Source organism: Stenella coeruleoalba, assembly GCF_951394435.1.
Source record: "Stenella coeruleoalba genome assembly, chromosome: 16".
Classification (NCBI taxonomy): domain Eukaryota; kingdom Metazoa; phylum Chordata; class Mammalia; order Artiodactyla; family Delphinidae; genus Stenella; species Stenella coeruleoalba.
In genome coordinates, this window is record NC_137162.1 from 61,601,549 (window position 1) to 61,626,331 (window position 24,783).

General features: G+C 50.7%; 1 protein-coding gene across 2 annotated transcripts in view; it reads right to left on the reverse strand.

Moving 5' to 3' along the window:
- The window catches only part of ADAMTS14 (ADAM metallopeptidase with thrombospondin type 1 motif 14), a 90,747-nt gene that overhangs the window by 47,056 nt on the left and 18,908 nt on the right, over nt 1-24,783 (reverse strand). For both annotated transcript variants that reach the window (XM_079900549.1, XM_079900548.1), the window contains exons 3-4: nt 18,292-18,448; nt 12,537-12,727 (exon numbers count right to left, since the gene is read on the reverse strand). In XM_079900549.1, the coding sequence (XP_079756675.1) occupies nt 12,537-12,727; nt 18,292-18,448 (348 nt within the window). The remainder of the gene's footprint in view (nt 1-12,536; nt 12,728-18,291; nt 18,449-24,783) is intronic.

Here is a 24,783-nt window from a genome sequence, read left to right on the forward strand (position 1 = left end):
AAGAGGTCTGGCAAAGCAACACTCTGTCAGCAGGAAAGCAGTTTTCATGGTGTTCCAAACCAGCTGTTATGATGAATATCTAACACGTTTAGTGACAACAGAAAGCCACGCTCCCAGGCTGAGGCCACCAAGGTCCAGGTCTGACAGCCAAACCTCCTGGATCTAGAAGGGGAGCCAAGCTTTTCCTCGCAGGCCATCTAAGAGGTGCTCAACACCTTCGTAGTGTCAGCCGAGTGGGGCAGGTAAGGAGCAGGGTGGGCAAAGGGTCCACCACCCAGACAGGTGGGATGCCAAGAGGCGTCCGGCTGCAGGCTGGCTTGGTGAGGACCAATGAAAGGGCCTCTTTGCTCTTCTCACCTCCCTCTGCCCTGGCTCCAGGCCTGAGGAGGATCCCCATATCCTCACATCAAAGGGATTCTTCATCCCAGAGAAGATTCGGTGCGTCGCCCCAGGCAAGGAGGGGGCTCCTGCCGGCGGCAGCAGGCCTGGCCACAGCCAGGAGCCAAGAGCAGGAAACGTGCCCCAGGGTGAAACGTCAGGATCCTGACTCTGCTATGGAGACGCATCTCAGGAAGAGGCTTCTTCTGCAAAGGGGCAGCGTTCTTCCCACCTCCTGGGCCGGGAGTCCGGCGACCCTCCTTCTCCCTCTTCAAGTTCTGCCACAGCAGTAGTGGAAGGAAGGTGCAAACTTTAGAATCAGACAGGTATGAGTTCGAATCCCAGCTCTGCCACTTGTTAGCTGTGTAGATTCTGAGCAAGCCACTTAGCTTCTCAGAGCCGCAGAACGTTGCCTGCATAAGGCAGCAGTGAGGATTCAAGGAGCCTGCCTGTGAAGTCCTCAGCTCTGTGCCTGATATGCGGTAGGTACTGGAATGACAGGATAGCTCAGAGTCCCCACATCCTGGGTCTTTCTGCTGCCCCATCAAAGCCTCAGCTGGCCTCTGGCATCCATCCTCTCCTGCCCTCATCCACCTGGGTACCACCATCAGGCAATGTTCTTCATGCATTCTCTCCACTCAAGAGCCCACGTTACTGCCTGATGGACCATCCTACCACAGCTATACTACCGAGAGTTCTCTGCAGGCCTCTGTCACCTCCCTTGCACACCAGGGCTGTGCAGCCTGGCTGCCACCACGCTTGGCCTGTATGCTCTTCACCTTGCCAGACCCCTCCCTGCCAAGATTAGCTCAGGACCAACCTCCTCCAGAAAGCTCTCCTCTCTCCCCAAGTCCATAGGGATACCGCCTCCTTCAGCACTGCCCTCAAAGGTCCCCTAGAACAGGAGTCTGTCTGTCATACTAGGTACACAACAGGCACTCACTAAATGCTGAAAATTGCCCCTTATGTTTCAAATGTTTCCCTTGGCCAAAGCAATCCTGAGAAAGAAAAAGGGAGCTGGAGGAATCAGACTGTACTACAAAGCTACAGTCATCAAAACAGTATGGTACTGGCGCAAAAACAGAAATATAGATCAATGGAACAGGATAGGAAACCCAGAAATAAACACACACACCTAAGGTCAATTAATCTGTGACAAAGGAGGCAAGAATATACAATGGAGAAAAGACAGTCTCTTCAATAAGTGGTGCTGGGAAAACTGGACAGATACATGTAAAAGAATGAAATTAGAACATTCTCTGGGTTTCCCTGGTGGTGCAGTAGTTTGTAGTCCACCTGCCAGTGCAGGGGACACAGGTTCGATCCCTGGTCCAGGAGGATCCCACATGCCGCAGAGCAGCTGAGCCCGTGCACCACAGCTGCTGGGCCTGCGCTCTGGAGCCCACAAGCCACAACTATTGAAGCCCATGCTCCTGGAGCCCATGCTCCGCAACAGGAGAGGCCACCACAATGAGAAGCCCGCGCACCATGACAAGGAGTGGCTCCCACTCACCACAAGTGGAGGTGGCCCGCGCTCAGCAATGAGGACCCAACACAGCCAAAAATAAATTAATTAGTTAAATTTAAAAAAAAAAGAACATTCTCTAACACCATACACAAAAATAAACTCAAAATGGATCAAAGACCTAAATGTAAGGCCAGACATTATAAAACTCTTAGAGGAAAACATAGGCAGAACACTCTTTGACATAAATTACAGCAATATCTTTTTTGATCCACCTCCTAGAGTAATGAAAATAAAAATAAACAAATGGGACCTAATTTAACTTAAAATCTTTTGCACAGCAAGGAAATCATAGACTAAACAAAAAGACAACCCACAGAATGGGAGAAAGTATTTGCAAACAAAGTGACCGACAAGGGATTAATCTTCAAAATACACTAACAGCTCATGCAGCTCTATGTCAGAAAAAAACAAACAACCCAATCAAAACTTGGGCAGAAGATCTAAATAGACATTCCTTGGGAATTCCCTGGTGGTTCAGTGGTTAGGACTCCGAACTTCCACTGCAGGGACTACAGGTTCAATCCCTGGTCGGGGAACCAAGGTCTTGCAAGCCGTGCAGTGTGGCCAAAAAAATAAAAAATAAGTAAATAGACATTTCTCCAAAGAAGACATTCAGATGGCCAAAAAGCACATGAAAAGATGCTCAACATCACTAATTATCAGAGAAATGCAAATCAAAACTACAATGAGGTATCACCTCACATAGGTCAGAATGGCTATCATCAAAAAGTCTACAAACAATAAATGCTGGAGAGGGTGTGGAGAAAAGGGAACCCTCTTATACTGTTGGTGGGAATATAAAGTGGTACAACTACTATGGAGAACAGTATGGAGGTTCCTTAAAAAACTAAAAACAGAACTACCATATGACCCAGCAATCCTACTCCTGGGCATATGTCTGAAGAAAACCATAATTCAAAAAGATACATGCACCCCAATGTTCATTGCAGCACTATGTACAATAGCCAGGTCATGGAAGCCACCTAAATGCCCATCGACAGATGAATGGATACAGAAGATGTGGTACATATATACAATGAAATATTACTCAACCATAAAAAAGAATGAAAAATGCTATTTGCAGCAACATGGATGGACCCAGAGATTATCATACTAAGTGAAGTCTGACAGAGAAAGACAAATATCATATGATATCACTCATGTGGAATCTAGGTTTAAGAAATGATATATATGAACTTATTTATAAAATAGAAACAGACCCACAGATTTCAAAAACAAACTTATGGTTACCAAAGGGGAAACGTGGAGGGGAGGGATAAATTAGGAGCTTGGGATTAACACACACACACTACTATATATAAAATAGATAACCAACAAGGACCTACTGTATAGCATAGGGAACTCTACTCAATACTCTGTAATAACCTATATGGGAAAAGAGTCTGAAAAAGAATGAATATATGTATATGTATAACTGATTCACTTTGCTGTACACCCGGAACTAACGCAACATTGTAAATCAACTATACTCCAATAAAAAAATTTTTTTAATGGTTCCCTTGCCTTGAGATTTGAAGAAGCCTTAAGGAAAGAGACCCACTACAGATGGGTAAAGCAAGGAACGGCTTGGAAAGCCAAGTCCATCCAGGGCCCAGCAGCATGTGAGGGACTGCTGAGGAGGAGTCCTCGCCCACCATCTGGAGCTGCATGAATATTTATAGCACATGCCCAGGTTAATGCAAAAGTAAAGTGAGAGGCAAGATGCCCCTGAGAGCTACAGTGACTGGGGCCTGATGGCCTGATCAGATCATTCCGAGTTCCACTAAGGGCTTTGTCGCCTCCTCCCTGCGTTAGCACAATGAGACCATCCATCCTGGGAACCAGATCTCTCTCTGATCCCACCAGGCCAGCCCTGGCCCCGGAAACCGGGATCAGAAACGGTCACAGGCAGGCAGGTGCTGCGAGGGAAGAGCAAAGGGACACCCTTTTTACCGGTTTCATGAAATCCCTAAGGGAATTAGCGCTTCAAGCATTCCAGCCAAATACAAGTTCCCACACGATGGACAGGATGTGCTGCTGGTCCCCTGGGAGCGAGAGGTTGTGGGCAGCCCCTCCACTCACTGCCACAGGAGGAACTCTGGCTAGCTGTCCACTGCACCTGGGAAAGTCCGAACCCCAAACCCTCACTTTCCCCCTGGGGCAGCCGCAGGTTTGCAAGGCAGCAGCTCCTTAGGCGTGGTCCATCTCAGTGCTGTGAGCCTCTCTTCCCCCGAGGAACAAGCCCTCGAGGGAAGCTCTGTCTCAGCTGCACACTTCTGTTCCCACACCCGCAAGGGCGAGGCAGCAGTGAGCAAGGAACCAGCCTCAAACAGCCCTCCAGAACCTCTGAGAGAAGACATTTACTCTCCTCCTCGCCTACTTTCTGGTAGGTTGTGAGAAGGAAGGTAGCACCAAGACTATGGAAACAGGCCTCCAAAGCAGGCCCTCCTGGCACGGCCTTCAGTGCTGTGTGTCCCATAGGGGCCTTGCCAAGGGCACACAGTGGCACAGAGCCCACAACATGTGGGTTTCTACCCTAAGCGGGGACCTCAGGGACTGGCACGGGGCCCTGGTCCCTCCAGGACACACACACATATCATCACTCACTTCCTGGGGTCACTCCCAGGGTCCCACTCCTGGCCTGTGTGGGGACCCACTCAGAACTGTAGAGTTGGTATAAATATTATTTTAAGCTGAAGACATTTGAGATTCAACAGATGCAGAAAGAAACCATCTCAGAAATTCCCACCTCTGACAAAGCAGCAACTTCTGGGGAAATGAGCTACTATAAATCCCCTCCCCAGGGGAATTTCATGGTCATTAAAAAAAAAAAAAGGCAGAAAGCCCACTTGCACCTGCATAAACATATATTATCACAAACTTTCTTATTTCCCAGTTGTTCTCCTAAAGCCCACTTATCTTTCCTAAAGAAACCTATTTGCCCTTCCCATAGAGCCTCTTCTCCCCTCTCGTCCATTCATTAAGTTAAGCATATAAGCCCCAAATTCTAAACCACCCTTTTGTGAGTTACTCATCACTGAGCACTTGCAGGGACAAGCACATTGCATACGTAAACAAACTTTCTTTTTCTCTTGCTAATCTGTCTTTTGTCAGTTTCAATTGCATGTCTCCAGGTACTAAACCTAAGAGCGTAGAGGAAGAGTTGTTTCTTCCCTGACATCTGGGTCACCAGCCATGGACAACACCACCTGGCTGAGGCTACAGACCTCTGCAGAGGCCGTGGGGAGAGGGTGGCTCTGAAGTCGACAGATTGTCACTCACATCTCAGCCCCGTACCCGACCAGTTGGGAGACCAAAAAGTTACAGCCAGCTCTCTGCGCCTCGGTTTCTGTGTAAGGACATCCGGGATACTCAGACCTCTCACAGGGTTATTGGGAGACTTGAGTAAACGAGGTCACGTTTATAAGAGCCTGGCTCCCGGCGGTTGCTCAAAAATGATTCTAATGACTTCAAGAATTATGTACTTTGCAATTGTTTTTTTAATGTATTTTTAATGAATAAATGAAGGCTTTCACTATGGTGTCTTATTTATTTATTTTTATTTTTAATTTATTTTTTTTTTGGCCGTGCTGTGCAGCATGCAGGATCTTAGTTCCTGGACCAGGGATCGAACCTGGGCCCCCTGCAGTGGAAGTGTGGAGTCCTAACCACTGGACCGCCAGGGAAGTCCCCAATTTGTGATTGTCTGTGGACATACAACAGTTGACGTGCTCTGAGGGAAGGGAGTACATACATTTTCCACTCTTTCGGAGCCCTCCACTGTGGAAGCTATTCTTCTCTCTGCATGCTTCATCGCTTGGTTTCTAGGAACAGACACTGCTCCACCTGACCGCATTCACAGCAGTAGATTCCACCTGGGGGCCCAAGCCAACGCTCCAATCACAGCAATTAGTCCAGGATGACCATGTGACCCAACCCAGGCTAATCCTCCCTAGGAGGGCAGAAAGGATCCCTTTGCCTTTGGGTCCTAAGAGCAGGAAGTGTGGGAATCTGGGGTTGCCAGTGGTCCTGTTTCCTGCCATGGAGAGAAAGCCTGGCTCCTGTTGGCTTATATCACCAAGCAGACAAGCAGGGAGGAAAGGAGAGAGCATCCTAATGGACCTAAGGCCCGAGTCCCTGGAGCTGTCCTGTCCCATAAATCCCTTCTTTGGCTTAAGCTAGTGTGAGCTGGGTCTCTGTCACTTATGACCATAAGAGCCCAGATCACACCCACCCCCATCTTGCCAAATGCCTGGCACAGGGGAGGTCCACTGAGGCAGCGTAGCACCTCGCTCTGAACAAATGAATGAATGACAGCCCAGACTGGGGCTCAGGCCGGCTGGGGAATGGGGCTCCAGCAAGTCTGTTCTACCCTTCCAGAACCTGCTGCCGTGCTCACACTTCAGTCCAACCAAGAGAAGCTGAGCAACGCAATCCTTAATGCAGGGGCCCAGACGGGAAGCTTTCTCTGAGAGATGCGAGAGAGAATGGAGCATGTGGCCCAAGAAAAGAGAGCTCTATGGTCTTCCTCAGACTACCCACTCTCAAGCACTCCAAACTCTAGGCCTTCTCTCCACACCCTACTCCCCAACCAGAATCCAGAAAGGGAGGGGCGTTGGCAGGTCAGCTCTTGGGGAGGTATGGGGGGGAAGGTCCCACCATGTAGTTGCTTAGTCCTCTCACACAGCCAGAATCCAGGGTGTGCCCTTGTGTCCCGAGGGAATCTGCCACTTCTCTAGCTCCAGGAGGGAGGATGCAGCCCGTAAGTCAGATGCACCACCAGACTCCCTGCCATCCGTGGAAAGGGCTCTCTACCTGCAACCCAGTCCAGGCCGCAAATTCAGGGAATAAAAATGTGTACTTCCGTGAAAGCTATGCACCGTCCACAGCACACCTATTGGCCTTATCTGAATCTGATGCTACAGAAGCTACTTTGCAACTGAGAGCGGTGTTAGGTAACTGATAGCAATGCAAAACTCTTGTCTACAGACATGTAAATTCTGTCTTCCCTTCCACCCTGTGAAAAAGCCAATTTTGGCTCTATTTGCACGTTTTCGTTTCAAAATTCCTGATCTATAAATGTCTCTGTTCTTTGGGTTCTCTTTTGAATGGCTTGTAACATCTGTCTGGTTCCCTCACTGATCAGTGAGTAGAGTAAAATCTTTAACACAACGTCTGCTTTTATTTCTGTGTGAAGAGTCATGATCTTACCTTTTTCTGAGAATTCTCTTTTAGCAAACTCTGGGGCTGTGAATAGAGCCCAGCTCACATTCCTGGGGTCTTCAGGATTCAGGACCGAGGGTCCCAGCACCGAGCGCTTCCTAAGGTCTCCCCTGCCCGCTTCCTGTTCTCCCTCCTGTTCTCCACCTGCTGGCTCCAGGGGCCAGCCTGGCTCTGCCATTAATGGGATTAGTACTCAGCTGTGTGGTCTTAGGTCGGGCTAGCAATTTATAGAGTCTGGGTGGGCGGTCAAGTGCTCCAGTGAGGTGGGTGTGTTCATAGGCAGAGTCACCTTCCCCCCCTCCCTCTCTTTCTCAAATGGCTGCACATGGTAGCTTTTGCTCTTTGAGTGGCAAACCACATGCTACTTTAGGGATAAAAGAATTAGTAACCGAACAAAGAGGTGGCAAGGGGTAGACTTTCTGGCCCCCCTCCCCTCCCTGGGGCTCCTGTAGTTGGAGCTGATTTCTACCCCTGCCCTTTTCTTAACGCTGGCACTGTAGACAGAAATCTGCTGTTTTCTCCTTTTCCCATGCTGGCTCCCTGCTTCTCCCATAGACACCATTCACTTCCACATTTACCGATCACCTATCAGGTGTTGTACTAGACACCTATGCTGTGTGCTGTTGGGTTTCAAAACAGCCTAAGTCAAAGTTCTCACCCTCAAGGACCCCACCTTCAGAGACTTTGACAAAGAACCACATATACACACACACAAAGACAATACAGCTATAAGAACGCAGAACACATTGCTTGAGTACTCTCTATGTGCCAGGTGTGTGCTAAATACTTTACACATATTCAACCCAAGAGCAGACGCTATTTTGAAAAACGGAGGCTCTCAGGGATTAAATAGTATAACAGACACAGAATGGGGTGTCTCGTGAGCTCAGAACAATTTCTCCAGTGGCCATGCCTATGTCCAGTCCCTCTCCTCCTTTGAAAAACTCTCTCCTTCTCCAGCATATAGTGATTGGTCCAAAGTGTGGTCATGTGACCCAAACTTAGACCAATCAGAGCCCAGCCCCAGGAACTTTTGACTGGGAACTTGAGGGGAAACTTCTTTTGTCTCTGGCCAGGGAGCTATGGCAATAAGAGTCAGCTTCACTGAAAAGATGCTCAATGTCACTAATTATTAGAGAAATGTAAATCAAAACTACCATGAGGCACCACCTTACACTGGTCAGAATGGCCACGATTAAAAAGTCTACAGGGCTTTCCTGGTGGCACAGTGGTTAGGAATCTACCTGCCAATGCAGGGGACATGGGTTCAATCTCTGGCCCGGGAAGATCCCACATGCTGCAGAGCAGCTAGGCCTGTGCGCCACAACTACTGAGCCTGCGCTCTAAAGCCCGTGAGCCACAACTACTGAAGCCCGTGCACCTAGAGCCCATGCTCCGCAACAGGAGGAGCCAGCGAAATGAGAAGCCCGTGCACCACAACGAAGAGTAGCCCCCGCTCGCCGCAACTAGAGAAAGCCTGAGTGCAGCAACGAAGACCCAACGCAGCCAAAAATAAATAAAATAAATAAAAATTTTTTAAAAGTCTACAAAACTATAAATGCTGGAGAGGGTGTGGAGAAAAGGGAACCCTCCTACACTGTTTGTGGGAATGTAAGTTGGTGCAGCCACTGTGGAAAACTGTATGGAGGTTCCTCAGAAAACTAAAAATAGTGCTACCATATGATCTGGCAATCCCTCTCCTGAGCATATATCCAGACAAAACTCTAATTCAAAAAGATACAGGTACCCCTATGTTTACACCAGCACTATTCACAACAACCAAGACATGGAAACAACCTAAATGTCCATGGATCAATGAATGGATAAAGAAGATGTGGTACATATATACAATGGAATACTACTCAGCCATAAAAAAGAATGAAATAATGCCATTTGCAGCAACATGGATACAACTAGAGATGATCATATTAAGTGAAGTAAGTCAGAAAGAGAAAGACAAATACCATATGATATCACCTCTATGTGGAATGTAAAATTTGGCACAAATGAACCTATCTATCAAACAGAAACAGAATCACGGACATAGAGAACAGACTGGTGGTTGCCAAGGGGGAGGGGGCTGGGGGAGGGATAGAGTGGGAGGTTGAGGTGAGCAGATGTAAGCTTTTATATATAGAATGGATAAACAACAAGGTCCTACTGTTTAGCACAGAGAACTATATTCAATATCCTATGATAAATCACAATGGAAAAGAATATTTAAAAAAAGAATGTACATATATGTATAACTGAATCACTTTGCTGTACAGCAGAAATTAACACAACATTGTAAATCAACTATACTTTAATACAAAAATTTAAAAAAAAAAAAGAAGAGCTTCATGATGCTAATAGCCAGAATCTGTCTTGTAGAGATGTTGGTCAAAGAGAATTAGGATGTCACACAGAGAGAAGGGAACCTAAAAACAGAGTCCATGTAAGCCTCTACTACCGATTACACTTACAACCAGCTCCATCCTGTCCCTTCCACAACCTGGCCCATCTCTTTTAGCCCTGTTTTTCTTAACCTAGTTTGAATTCGTTTTCCATCACTTACAAGCTACACATTCCGAAGAATACAGGTCCCTTGCCTAAGGTCACACAGCTTACAAGGGTCTGGTTGCATGCCCTCCTAAGAGCCACCTTGCCTCCCGTGTGGCTGGATTATGGACCCCAGACAGCACAGGCAGCATCACACTATTTTATTTTCCTACAAATGTTGCCAGGGGGATTGGCATGACCATGGAGTTGACACTTCTGCTCATCAGCTGTTTAGTTCCCAGAAATGTGTTACCACGTCCCTCATGAACGCCATATTATTATCACCAACTACTTACTGGGAGCTTATGCCATGCGAGGTACCATGCTATGTGCTATGCGCCTCATTTAATCTCCCCAAACCCTTGCATAGTAAGTATTGGTAGTGCTGGGGGGTTTTTGTTTTATTTGGTTTTTTTGGTTTTTTGCTTTTGTTTTTAACGTGGACCATTTTTAAAGTCTTTATTGAGTTTGTTACAATATTGCTTCTGTTTTACGTTTTGGTTTTTTGGCCACGAGTCATGTGGGATCTTAGCTCCCCGACCAGGGATCGAACCCACACCACCTGTGCTGGAAAGTGAAGTCCCAACCACTGGACCACCAGGGAAGTCCCCAGGTAATGCTGTTTTAAAAGTGGGGAGGGACTTCCCTGGTGGTCCAGTGGTAAAGAATCCACCTTCCAATGCAGGGGACGCAGGTTCGACCCCTGGTCGGGGAACTAAGATCCCACATGCCGCGGGGCAACTAAGCCCATGCGCATCAACTAGAGAGCCCGCGTGCCGCAACTACAGAGCCCATGCGCTCTAGAGCCCACGTGCCACAACTAGACAGAAGTCCGCGCGCCACAATGAAAGAACCCACATGCCGCAAGTAAGACCTGAAGCACCCAAAAAAGGGACACTCGAGAGGGTTGGTGTTTTGGGGTTTTGACTTGCCCCCAAGGTCAAAAGACAGGAAGGGGCAGAGCCAGACTGGTTGATTTCAAAGCCCACGCTCTTGGCCAATCCACTAATGTTCCTCCCCACGCAGTACTGTGATCATTGTGATTGGCTGCACGTCCGTCTGTCACAGCCTCCAAGAACCTTGCATGTTAGACTGAGTGTAAGTTGATCCTATCGCAGCCCTGGCCCGCCTGCAGTCACCTTTTGGTCTGCGCGAGAATGCAGCCAGCCAACTCTCTTACAGGCCTCAGGTCAGAGGACCCTAACCTTCAGGCCAGTGGAGGCCCATGCAGGGGCTGGAAACTTTGGCTTTCTAAAGAGGCCCCACCTGGTACAAATGAACTTATTTACAAAACAGAAATTGAGTCACGTGTAGAAAACAAACTTATGGTTACGGGGGGAAGGGGGAGAGAGGGATAAATTGGGAGAATGGGATTGACACATACACCCTACTATATACAAAATAGATAACTAATAAGGACCAGTAGGTCCTTATTAGCACAGGGAACTCTACTCAATACTCTGTGATGGCCTATGTGGGAAAAGGATCTAAAAAAGACTGGATATTTGTACACGTATAACTGATTCACTTTGCTGTACACCTGAAACTAACACAGCACTGTAAATCACCTATACTCCAATAAAAATTTTTTTAAATAAAATAAAAAATAAAGAGGTCCCACCATGTATATATATCTTCCTTCTCAGCTCTTATGTTCCGGATGAATGTTTATGATGAGCCGTCGAGCTGGGTCTCCTGCAGACTCCAAGCTGAAGGCCCCGCCCTGTCGTCTCCTGTTGATGGGGTGCTTGCCTCCTCCTGCCTGAACTCCACAGCACCCTAGTATTCTGAGCTGGGGCCTGACCCCCACGTCACCCCTCCACCTGGCTTCATAAAGGAGGGCCTAAGGTCCTGCCCCGTCTCTCCAGCATCCGGCCGAGGCCTGAGCAGTTTCCACCATAGGTCCCACTGTGCCTAGACCGGTCGCCATCCTCCCAGAGCCACAGCCGCAGGCGCCTCTGACAAAGGCCTCTTGCCGGAAGAGAAACAGTGCAAGCCCACCCCTGACGCTTTCACCCTCCTTTCCCCTGGCCTCCCTCGTCTCTGCCCCTTTAGGTCAGAGGTGCCCAACTGTAGCCCACAGGCCAAATGTGGTGTGTAAATAGGTTTTATTCCGCATTCACAGTGGGTTTCTTTATTTTAGCATTTTAAAAAATTGGGTGTTCCACTTGGATATCTCAATTTAAATTTTCCATATAAAAAGTTTTTTTAAAAAAACAAAACTGTCTGCATTTCTAACTTTTCTTTAAAAAACTGGCCTTTCTGTGACAAGAGCCCTGCATCTCAGCATGAGAGCCTCCAGTGGCAGCTGAGCAGTGACCACCTGCTTTGGACAGTGCATGGCCTCTCTGCTTCACAGTCTCAAAATCTGCCCATGACCCTCATTTTCCCTGCCCGTCTGATCTCTGCGAACACCCAAGGCCCACCCTGGCGGCCTGGGATACCCCCTAGCAGACGGACAGCTCACTAGCCAGTCTCCCCAGCCTGGGATTGGGCATTTTCTCCAGATGATGAATCTCAGGGAAGTCCCTTCGACTCTAAGGCAAGTGAGGCCCCCGGCCGTGCCTGACCCAGGCTCTGAATGTGTCCAAGCCCAGAAGCCACTGGCCATGGGCTCTGGTTTGCCTGTAGGCACCTCAGCACAGGCATGCACAGCTGAGACCAGGCTGAGGCCTGGGATGGACGTCATGCCTGCTCAGGCCCATCTCACCACGGAAATCGCTGTCCAGCTGGACTAGGGAGCAGGCAGTGACTTCCCCGAGTCTACCCAGAAAACACCAGGCCCAGGAGAAACTGTCCATCAGACCAGCGCCGGGGGCCCCCACCCCAGCCCCTGCCCCCAGCCCCGGGACTCGGGGACACTCACGATGTTCATGAGGGTGAGGACGTAGTTCTGCACGTGCTCCTTCCCGTGGAAGCGCACCACCGAGTCGTCCACCGCCAGCAGCACCTCCATGCTGTAACTGCCCGGCTTGGCATGTCGCCGCTTCCGCTCTGCTTCTCCCAGCCGGTCCCCCACCAGGCCCAGCAGGTTGGGAAGGTCACCCAGGCCAAAAGCTGGAACCGGGACGGGAAGAAACCGAGGTCAAACCCACATAAGGGACTGTCACCATGACACCGCCCCCGTCAAGCGTGCCCCTTTCCCTGCCTCTGAAAGCCAAGGCATCATGAGGGTCTGTGCCATACCAGGTGACTGGTGGGCATGAGCCCTTTCCCTGGCACGAGGACACGGCGAGTCTCTGAGGCAATGAAGAGCAGAGAGGCGAGAACTGGCCCGGGTTCCAGTCCCTACTCGGTCCCATCTCCCCGTGCATCCTAGCCCAAGCGCCGCTGCTGCTCCAGGCTTCCCTCCCCCGCTGTGACATGGGGAGGGATAATCCTTGATCTCTTGCCCCACAAGCTTGCTGTAAAAATCAAAGGTGGCGCTGGGTGTAAACATCTTAATAAAGGAAAAAAATTGTGATGTTACCGTGGCCTATGCGGGGCATTTTAGGGACCCCTGGAGTATGCCCTGTGCCCCTCAAATCCCTCCCAATCACCGCCAGCAACTCCAAATTTCACCATCACAGCTTTGGCCTTTTGGATGAAAGCAAAATATTTACTTCTTTAACCAGCATTTATTAACTTGTATGATATGATTTAAACTTGCATGATTAACTTGTATGACAAGGGCTATAATAGGACTGACTAGGGCAGGCTTCCACACCGAGACCCACACCAGGACTGGGGAGCTGGGGAAGGCTTCTGGAGAAGGGCGTATCGGAACTGGCTGGCGGAGAGCAGGAGACAACCCGCTGGAGTGCGGGGAACACAGGGCCCCGAGCAGGGGGAGCTGCGCCTGCAGCATCTATTGTGAGTATAAGGAGACCCCGCCCACTGACCCTCAGGAATGAATCAACGGACACCCGAGTTCTGCCTCTAAGCCTCCATGCACATGGGTACTTCAGGGACTGAAATCAGATCACAGGGCAACAGGGAACCACAGGGCTCCATGTCACTGTTTCTGTTTTCCCTTTGGTTAGTAGTGCTATCGTGCAAAGGAAGGAAAGCACTAGATTTAAGAGTTGGGAAAATGGGGACTTCCCTGGTGGTCCAGTGGGTAAGACTCTGCGCTCCCAGTACAGGGGGCCCGGGTTCAATCCCTGGTTGGGGAACTAGATCCTACATGCATGCCACAACTAAGAGTCTGCATGCCACAACTAAGAGTCCGCATGCCGGGATTCCCTGGTGGCGCAGTGGTTAAGAATCCGCCTGCCAATGCAGGGGGCATGGGTTTGAGCCCTGGCCCGGGAAGATCCCACATGCCACAGAGAAACTAAGCCCGTGTGTCACAACTACTGAAGCCCACATGCCTAGAGCCCGTACTCCGCAACAAGAGAAGCCACCGCAATGAGAAGCCCGCGCACTGCAACGAAGAGTAGCCCCTGCTCGCTGCAACTAGAGAAAGCCCGCGTGCAGCAACAAAGACCCAAACGCAGCCAAAAATAAATAAATAAATAAATTTATGGGAAAAAAAAAAGAGTTGGGAAAATGTATGGCCACTGGCCTAGTGGAGAAACCAGAAATGGGCAGCCGGCCCTCTGAACAATGCAATGCACAGCCTGGTGAGCAGGGCTCAGGCTGGTGTCCACCCTCCCTGCCCCTGAAGCCAACGCCTCTCTCTCTGCAGGTGACACTGCACCAGAGCTCCTGGTGGCCCTGCTGTCTGAGTCCAACAGTGAGTGCAGCAGCCCAGAGACAAATTCCTGGGAGGGGAGAAGACCCCCAGGAGGGGAGAAGGAGGGGCAAGGGCTCTATCCACGGAGTGAGTACAATCATAACAGCCACTTCCAACACATGAGCAGTGCCCGGAGGTTGCAGCAGTGCAAGTGAAACAGGGAACTTGACCCCTCACAGCTCTCCCTGCCAGGCCTGTCAAAGGGAGGCTCAGAGAGGTTGCCTGACTCATCTCAGGTCGTACAGCAAGTTCACGGCAAAAGGCCAGAATGTAAACCCAGACCTGCCACTCCCCATTATCACACCCTAACCAGCACCCAGGTTTCTCTCTCAACAAAAACAGTAACGGGCATTGGGGAGGGCCTGCTGACATCAGCTATAGACCTTGGAGATGTTCCAGTCACACCCTCTTTCATGGGCCAGATATAGGGAATCCTCAAAGCGAGGAGAGGTGAGGGCAGCAGGTCACTGGGAACGTTCACTGAGCCCACCCAAGAAGCCCCATGAGAATGGAAAGTGCTGCAGCTGCTTTGAAAACCAGTTTGGCAGCTCCCCCGAAAGTTAAACACAGTGTAGCCATGGGACCTAGCAATCCACTCTTAGGTATATATGCAAAAGAACTGAAAACATATGTTCACACAAAACCTTGTACAAGAATGTTCATAGCAGCATTATCATAATAGCGAAAAAATGGAAACAACCCAAATGTCCACCAACAGAAGAACAGATAAACAAAATGTGGTCTCTCCACAGGATGGACTATTACCCTGCCATAAAAAGGAGTAAAGTACTGATACATGCTCCAGCACGGATGACCCCTACGTGCTAAGTGAAAGAAGGCCAGTCACAAAGGCCACAGACTGTATGATTCCACATACAGGGGATGTCCAGAAGAGACAAATCTCTAGAGAGAGAAGATCGATTGGTGGTTGCCAGGGGGTTGAGGAGAGGAGAACGGGAGTGACAGCTAATTCATGGGTATCAGGTTTTTTATGGGAGTGATGGAAGTGTTCTAGAATTAGATAATGGTGATGGTCCCACAAAACTGTGAAGAGATATATACAGACTGCCAACAAACACATGGAAGAATGCTCAACATCATTAATCATTAGAGAAACGCAAATCAAAACTACAGTGAGATATCATCTCACACCAGTCAGAATGGCCATCATCAAAAAAATCTAGAAACAATAAATGTTGGAGAGGGTGTGGAGAAAAGGGAACACTCTTGCACTGCTGTTGGGAATGTGAATTGGTTCAGCCACTATGGAGAACAGTATGGAGGTTCCTTAAAAAACTACAAATAGAACTACCATATGACCCAGCAACCCCACTACTGGGCATATACCCTGAGAAAACCAAAATTCAAAAAGAGTCATGTACCAAATTGTTCATTGCAGCTCTATTTACAATAGCCCGGAGATGGAAACAACCTAAGTGCCCATCATCGGATGAATGGATAAAGAAGATGTGGCACATATATACAATGGAATATTACTCAGCCATAAAAAGAAACGAAATTGAGCTATTTGTAATGAGGTGGATAGACCTAGAGTCTGTCATACAGAGTGAAGTAAGTCAGAAAGAAAAAGACAAATACCGTATGCTAACACATATATATGGAATTTAAGGAAAAAAAATGTCATGAAGAACCTAGGGGTAAGACAGGAATAAAGACGCAGACCTACTGGAGAACGGACTTGAGGATATGGGGAGGAGGAAGGGTGAGCTGTGACAGGGCGAGAGAGAGTCATGGACATATACACACTAACAAACTTAGTAAGGTAGATAGCTAGTGGGAAGCAGCCGCATGGCACAGGGATATTGGCTCGGTGCTTTGTGACAGCCTGTAGGGGTTGGATAGGGAGGGTGGGAGGGAGGGAGATGCAAGAGGGAAGACATATGGGAACATATGTATATGTATAACTGATTCACTTTGTTATAAAGCAGAAACTAACACACCATTGTAAAGCAGTTATACCCCAATAAAGATGTTAAAAAAAACAAAACAAAACAACAACAAAAACCCAAACTGAATTGTATATGTTAAAATGGATTTTCTCTCGATTAAAAAAAGCAGCAGCAGCCTTAAGCCCCAGCCTGGCCAGGGGACGAGCTGCCCTGGCGTCTGGCAGCCCCGGCCCCCAGCCGAGGAGCCAGAACTCTGGCAACAGGCACGTATGTCCTGTTGGCATCCAGGTCCCAGGGACCTGGACAGTGGGAAGGCGGCTACAAAGCAGGACTGAGGAAAGGACAGCATTAGGAGCATAGGAACGTCCAGGGCACAGCCTCCAAGGTCAAACCTCTCATCTTAACTGAGATGTTAAATGGAGACAGCCGCACCCAGAAACACTTCACAAACTGGGCTCAGATGCAAAGCTGGCCTTAAATTAACAGTGAGTGAGTCACAGGTTTTCAAGGAAGTCCCCTATCACCCTTGTCTTTCTAAGGAAGGACCCACATGGGCCAAGGGCACGACACCACCCACAGGCCCACAGGAGGTTCAGCCGGGCAGCCTGATGAAAGGGAGTCAAAGCAGCATTCGGGGCCTGAACCCCACCCTGAGCTCAGCGGTCTCAGCCTCCCAGCCAGTGACCGAGGTGGTGGACTGTGTGGTCGGTTCCAGGCTCACAGCCCTGGAGTAGGACTTCCCCAAGGTCTCTCCCCATAAGGGAGGATTTACGGTCTTTTGATTCAGAACTGGCCTCAGATAAAATTGGAGCCCGAGGGAGACTTGTCATTCCTCCCAGCCATGGTGGTGGGAACGGTCACCACCTGCTCCTGAGACCCTCCCCAGCCCCCCGGAGGCTCCGCCCAGTCCCTCAGTTGCCCCCAACCCCGCCGCCGCCAGGCCTCCACCATCGCAACGTAAGTGCAGCATCACTGTGAGCAACAGGGGGACAGCAGCTGGGGCTTCAGCGGAGGCATTATATGTGGGGACAACTGGTTTCCAGGCATTCCTTCACACTGGGCCCAACCCTGCCAGGGCCCAGGCAGGAGGGTGTGGTCACTCATGGCCAGATTCCACCCAGGGTCTCATGTCTTAGTGGCCAAAGGGGCTTCGAGACAAAGCTCAGTCCGACTATGAAGTCGGCACGGCCCCAGGACCAGCACAGGTTGCATCCACTCCTTCATTCACTTAACCACGCGTCCTGAGTAGGCGTGCAGGCCGGGGTGCAGGCTCTAGTGCTGGTCACTGGGGTGCAGAGACGCCCCTCGCAGGGCTCTCACCCTAACATGGCAGCAGTTACCTCAATAACAAGACCGTGATAAGAGCAACCATTCATCAAACACCTACTAGGTGCTAAGCTCCATGCGGGGATTTCTGTACACACTATAATACACACAGCCTTAGAGGTAACAACGATCGCCCCCACTTTACAGATTAGAAAAAGAGGCTCAGAGATGTTAAGTAACTTGTTGGGGTCACACAGTAGACAGTGGTGGAGGTAGGATTTTTAAATGGTCTGTTGGACACAGAGCTGACCCTGGTGGTCTGACCCCAGGCAGTCTCCCTACAAGTGCCCTAAGAACCTCCTTCCCGTGGTTCCCAGGGGCTGAGATGATTTTCAGGGGGGGAAGAGCTAACTGCAGCCATTCCACCTTCTGCCTTGGCAGAGAAACAGCCTTGCAACGCAGCACTGAGCCCCTCAGAGACACTGGAGTCCCAAGGACTACAGTTCAGGGGACTCAAGTACCCTTCTGGGCCCCAACTCCAGCCTGTTATGGTAGCCCCTAAAACCCAGTGGCATTTCTCTGCTAGTGCAGTAGGTCTACATGGCCCAGTCCCATTACACAGCTGAGAAGACTGAGGCCAGGAGTTGAGAAGTTCAGGCCAGAAGTTACCTAAAAACACCCCTGAGGTGTGGACGGAGGTAGAGCTGGGGGCCCCGCCCACAGCCTACCTTCATTGTGAAGGTCCCCGAGAGGCTCTGTCCACGCCTGCTGGATGACTTCCCGGCGGTACACCACGTGCATCCTCCCGCTGGCCTCCGTCTCCTGCTGCCCCCGCTCCAGGGGCTCAATGAAGTAGTCAGTGCTGTCTGTGCGGATGAGGCCCGCCTGAACCAGGGGCACAGCAAGCAGAAGGAAAGAGGGGGAGAGAGAAGAGATGTGAACACACGACAGAACGGGTGAGCGTGTGCGACTGCAAACGAGTGCGACTAAACGAGTACAGACTCTTCCTCTAGGGGCTTGGGGGGCCCTGGGATGCCAGCAGGGACATGGGAGGGGGTGTCAGGGGGCCAAGCAAGGGCTCCCATGCCCACTGCAAGCAGAGCAGATCCACTTCCACTGTGTTGTACACTCACGGGGTTCCACGTAACATTTCATTTAAACAAAGGGTTCCAGTGCTTAAAATGGCAGGTCACTGTCACAGGGACTAGGCACACACACCAAAGCACCCCAAAGTGCTATCACTATCCTGCAGATTTGCCTGTATCTACAGACAGACAAGAGGGGAAAGTCCTATCAGTAAAGGTTAATTATCCCTACCTAAGGTGGGCACTGGACCCCAACTCCAGGACAAAGCGCTGTTATTTCAGATTTAAAGCATGTGCGCATACACACCAGGGAGGGCAGCTCGTGTCTGCTGACGATAAATGAGCCGGGACAGTGCCCCAGGAGTGTGCGCTCTGTTTTTACTCTAATTTTTCGCCTGCATCAAAACAGACCCTTAAAAAAAAAAAAACCAAGTGTTGCCTTGGAAATGAAAACATAAAAATATAACCTTGGCCAAGCCCAGCCAACATGTTATTAGGTCCCAATGAAGGCAATATTCACAGGGGCCAATGAAACATATAACTGGATGTGTGTGAATAGACGTGGTACAGGTCCCCTACCTACCACCCACACATCAGCTCTATAAAGCAGTAAGAGACACCCATCATGGTGCCTGGAAAACAGGAGGCAATCCTTTAAAAATATATACTTGTTGAATTCCTTCACTCATTCGACAAATACCTACGGAGTGCCTACGACATACCAGCCCTGCGCCAGACGCTGGGAACGCAGCTGTGAACACAAAGCAGGGAAGGAAGGAGCCATTTTTATAAACCTTCCCCTTTGCATAGGAGCTGCCTCTTTGTAAAGCAGCCGCTACTGTGCGCAACAAAATTCCACCAACTGTCCCACCTCAGCCTGTTCTGAGCTGGCTTCTTAGGGAACCCCCTTCAAGGCTTCCTGAGCACACAACAGCGAACTCCCAGCAGCAGCCCATCTTCTTCCTGTCCCTTCCTGCTATGTCTCTCCATCAAACTGCAAACACCATGTTGGATCAAATCCAGGATGGCCTTCTGCTCCAATCAGGAGGCCAAAAAACGTTCTAGGGAAAATAGCCAGCCTTACCCGAATAAGTTTGGGGCTTCCCAAGGTAACCATTTGATCAGGTGACACTCAATTGTCTGCAAAAGTTCTGGTCTGCTTACTAAAATGACAACGTCAAACTCTATATTAAGCACACGTCCTTTCATTTAAAGCACTTTCCCTTTTTTTTACTTTTGCACCTGCCATGTGCCCAGGGCAGGGAGAAACAGATAAATAAGGCCCAGCCTTTGGCTGTGAGTTGCTCATTGTCTGGACGGAGGGGCCCACAGAGGAGCAGAGGGTATCCAAATTGTTGGGCTTGGCGCACTGGCGGATATACCTGAGGGACAGGTATCCATCAGGCTCTCGGTTGTAAGGGGCAGAAATTCAACTTGAACCCCCGTGGACCAAAGGGGAGCGTGTTGGCCCCTGGACAAACCATGGCAGGTGCAGGCACTGGAAGTGAGGGGCCCAGTGCCCATGGCTCCCTCTCCACCCTCCTCATGGGCTGCTCTGCATCAGCTTCATTCTCCCGGACAAGGCTATGTTCTTAGAGGCACAGCTCTGCTCTGACACCACAGACAAGCAGGCTTTCCTTGCATAGTCTCATCTGGAACAGCCCAAGGGAGACTGTGGTTGGTCCGGCCTGAGTCACATGGTCACCCTGGGACTGGCAGTCTCCGCTCAACCTCCACGGCCAGCGGCAGGGTAATCAGTGCATCGGAAGAAGGGAGAAACCGACAGGGTAGCAAAAGAAACCTACGTGAGCTGGAAAGGGCACAGCAGGTAGGGGACCCAGGCACAGGTGTGGAAGCAGGAAGGGCAGTGTGGGGCTGGGGAGGCATTCAGGCTCGTGGGCAGAGACTGAGCCAAACCTGCGTAAGTGATGGGCCTCTTACCTGCATAAGTGAGAGGCCCAAGTCGAAGGTCCTCTGCCACTGCGGACCCGCAGAGCCTGCCGAAGGAAGCTGTCTTCCAGGGTACATAGGGCTGCAGGATGGGAGGGCCCAGGGCATTCCCCCCAAAGCTACTGCAGCTCGGCTGCCAAGAGAGACTCTCCGCCAAGCCCCACGCCCATCCATCCCATCCCAACTTCTGTACCCCCATCCGATACCCAAGGGCACTGTTGCCACCCCACCAAAGCCCCCCTGGACCAAGCAAAGCAAGAGACCCTCACAGCACAAGTCAGACAACCTGTGCTTCATCCAGGCCAAACTCACACAAACCCAGGCTCACTGAGGGCTATAGTTGCTCTGTTTCTCTCTGCCCATCACAGCTCTGCAAACAGCCCGGCAGAGGAGAATTCTCCAGACCAGGGGGCAGGAGACTCCATCCAGCTACCGCCCCCCGCCCCCGACACTGGGTCACTTGATCACAGCCTCCCCCGTTCTGGGACTTGGTTAACCTACTACACAGGAGGATTCTTCAGAATCTGGCATTCCCTGCCACATCACCCACTGGGTCCCTGTGGCCGCCAGACCTCAGTGCCTCACATGAGGGACGCAGGTTCCAGAATGATGCGCACAGCACAGGGCTGGGCTGCAAGGTACTACCTTCCAGCCCACCCCTCCCTTTCAGGATGGCCATGCCTGCCCCAGTCTGAGGCTTCAATACCCTGACAACATCCCCAGTCAGGGGACCTCTGACATTTGCTTGGATGCCTCCAGTGACAGGGAGCTCCCCCTCTCAAGATATAACCTATTCTGGGTGGGGACACTCGTAATGGCTTACTGAGTTGAAACACACTTCTCTACATTCTGCCCTTTATGAACAGTCTTATTGCCACTGCTATTAATAACAGTACCTGCCACTTATATTTACACATCTTAATTCATCTTTACGACAACCCTATGAGATAGGCACTAATATTAGACTCATCTCGGGCTTCCCTGGTGGCGCAGTGGTTGAGAGTCCGCCTGCCGATGCAGGGGACACGGGTTCGTGCCCCGGTCCGGGAAGATCCCACATGCCGCGGAGCAGTTGGGCCCGTGAGCCACGGCCGCTGGGCCTGCGCGTCCGGAGCCTGTGCTCCGCAACGGGAGAGGCCACAACAGTGAGAGGCCCGCGTACCGCAAAAAAAAAAAAAAAAAAAAAAAAAAAAATAGACTCATCTCATGGATGAGGAAACAGAGGTTCAGAATGGCTAAGTAACTTGCCCAGAGTCACCCAGCAAGTAAGGAACAGCACTAGAACAACAGCCCAGCTCTGTGTGGCTGTTTGACCTAGGCTCTATTACCTCAGGCCGCTCGGGCCCTGCTCCTGCCCTGGCGGCCCACTTGGAGCATTCTTTCGTAGTCCCGACTGCAAGTCCCTGGGCCTCTGGTCTGGCCTTGCAGAGCAAGCAGGATATTCATTTCCCACCTCTGGACGAAAACATTCGATGGAAGCCAGTCCACCTGCCACCACTGACGTGAGGATGAGGAGAAACTTCAGCACACAGCCTTAGGGGGTGCAGACCCCTCCCACCGCCTGGTGACCACCCTCCACGCACACACCAGCTCTCCTCTACCAGCCATGGAAGCCCCGGGATTCCTGGGACTGGACCAGCCCCCATACCCTCAGCCCTCTCCCCAGGGAAGAGTTAAAGGAACCCCTATTTTTCCACCCAGTGAACTGTTTAGGGCAAAGACCCAAGCCCTGTCATATGCTAGGAAATAAGTTTCAAACCTCTTTGTAACTGCAGATCCCACCAGCCCCACCTCCACCCCACCCCCTCACTGACATCCAGATCAGAACCTCCCTAGTGATCACCCTCATCTATTTAGGGCATCGTGTCCAGGCCTTGGCAGTTCTGGGCCACGTCTGGGCTCCCTCTTGGCCTCTGAGACCCTCCTCCTGGAGAAGGGATGGCAAGGCAGGCCCGGCCACCAGATCAGGAGGCGGCCTGGGCCAGTTCCTCCCCGCGGCCCTCCGTTTCCCCGTCTGCACCAGGAGAGGTTTGGCCCGCGCTCCCCTCCAGCGCTGCCCTGGCCAGGAAACCAGGCACCGCTCAGGGCAGACAGCCTGGCAACGGGAACCTTCTGGCTCTCTGCCTCCTCACCAAATTACTCCCGTCTCTCAATTTATGAGATGTTTATATTTCCGACAAGTGGTGGCTAATTTTAAGCACTAAAATCAAATCAAATTTCTGTATAAGAAATCAAGAAAGGGGGAGAAACTAAGTTCTGGTGGAATGGAAAATAAATGTCAGCTGTATCTGTTTTCACCCATAAGTTATTCTTCTGGAAACAGCAGATAAGTAGGAAATATATTCCAGAAAGATCCTTCGTGCAATAAAAATGACAACAAATAGCTGTTTATATCCAATTGAGCCACATACTATATAGGCCTTCGGGCAATTTCTCCAAATGGAAACCCACCAGAGGGCAAGCCTGGCCCGCTCAGCCCTGCTCTAGACCCGTTAATACGGCTGCTCCTGAGGACTCTTTCCTGGAAGCTGTGTGGCTGAGGGAGGGGCCTGTTTGAATTTTCCAACACGGCTGTGACACCGTTCTGGTTGCAAAGGTGACAGCTTCTTCTGCGTCTTCATCCAGAGGCCCTCAGGCCATGCTAGCTAAGGTCTTCCAGTCCAGCTTCCCCACAGGAAAAAAACCCCAAACCCAGAGTGTAATTCCAGAGCACCTGAAGGAGACGCGTGACGACAGCGTAGGTGACTTGCTGCCTTAGAAATCACCTGTGTCCTGCCATGGGTCATAACTGAAGAGCTCAGTTGGTTACCAGCAGCTGTCTAGCATCAGGGTGAGGTCCCAAATATTTCAGCAGATAACTGAAGTCATACTATTTTGAAATTCGTATGTATGTGGAAATGTGTATATATAAACATGTTTATTCTAAAACTGCATGGACTTGCACGTAAACTGGGAGGCACAGGTAAAACGAGCCAACAAACAGATCTCCAGGGAGGCCAGAGATCGAGATCCCAAAGGACACCTCGGACAGTGCACAAGTCCAGACTTGGACAAGGACAGGGGTCCATCTGTGCTGAGTCAGGTGCAGAGACAACGAGCAAGGACCCAGCCCGGGTCTGGGAAAGGGGAATCCCGAGCCCCCTTGCTGCCCCCTCAGATTGGCCAACCTTTGTCAAATGCCCAGAAGGAGGGCCCATTTCGAGATGGCGGCTGCAGTGGAGCCAGCTGAGGTGTGGGCCAGGTCTCCCCTTCCTCCTCCTTCCAAGGCCGGCCTATGTGGGGCCTCCCCGGCAGGGAAAGAAACAGAGCAGGCCACCCCCAACCCTACCATCCTGCCACCTCCCAAGGAGAGTGCATTCTCGGGCCTGAACTTGTTCTGGAAATTCCATTACGAGGGTTTGACTGCCAGCTGTGCTGTCTCAGGTTCTAGGCTTCCAGCAAATTCAGATTGAAACTGTTCCACTGGAGGAAACAAAAGTAAACCCAGCAAGTGGAGGCTGGGTGATGCACACCCTGGGAATGGCATGAGAATCAGCAGTGGCTTCCACTAGGCTCGCCCCCAACAGAGCCACCTACTTCTATCCCCAGCCACTGCCAGCCAGGCTGCCTCCGAGATCACATCACCTGCTACAACCTCAGAAACCTTGACTGCGGGTGTCTCCTTCTCTCCCCGCACCATCCTGCTCACCTAACTCTAGCACGTTGGCTCCAGCTACAATTAAACTTCATCAAGACCTCCAACACATGGCCCCACCACTCCACCACTGTCAATCCCCCCTCCAAGTCCTCACTTCTCCTCTCACCACCTTGGACTTCTCGATCCAGACACATAATAGTTCTTGTGCAAACACCCATAACTCTCTCCTGCCTTTCCCTCCATCCTGCTCTCCCAGAGAAGCCTCTGCCCTGGTTCAACCCAAGCCGCCACCCACTCCACGTCTGCACACTGATGGAGAAAACGCACACGGTGCCCACTGGTCTCCCTTGGAATCAGTGTCCAGAGCTCTCACGTGAGCACGATGCAGGCAGGGGACTCTGCAGCACTGCCCTGTTACACCTGTGTTCCCGTTTTCCCATTGGCTTGGACATCTAACACTGGTCCCGCCCCCACCCTCTCCTGTTTTCAAGGAGAAAACAGACACCGTCCGGCAGGGCTCTCCCACCACCACATGAGCTCCCATAGCC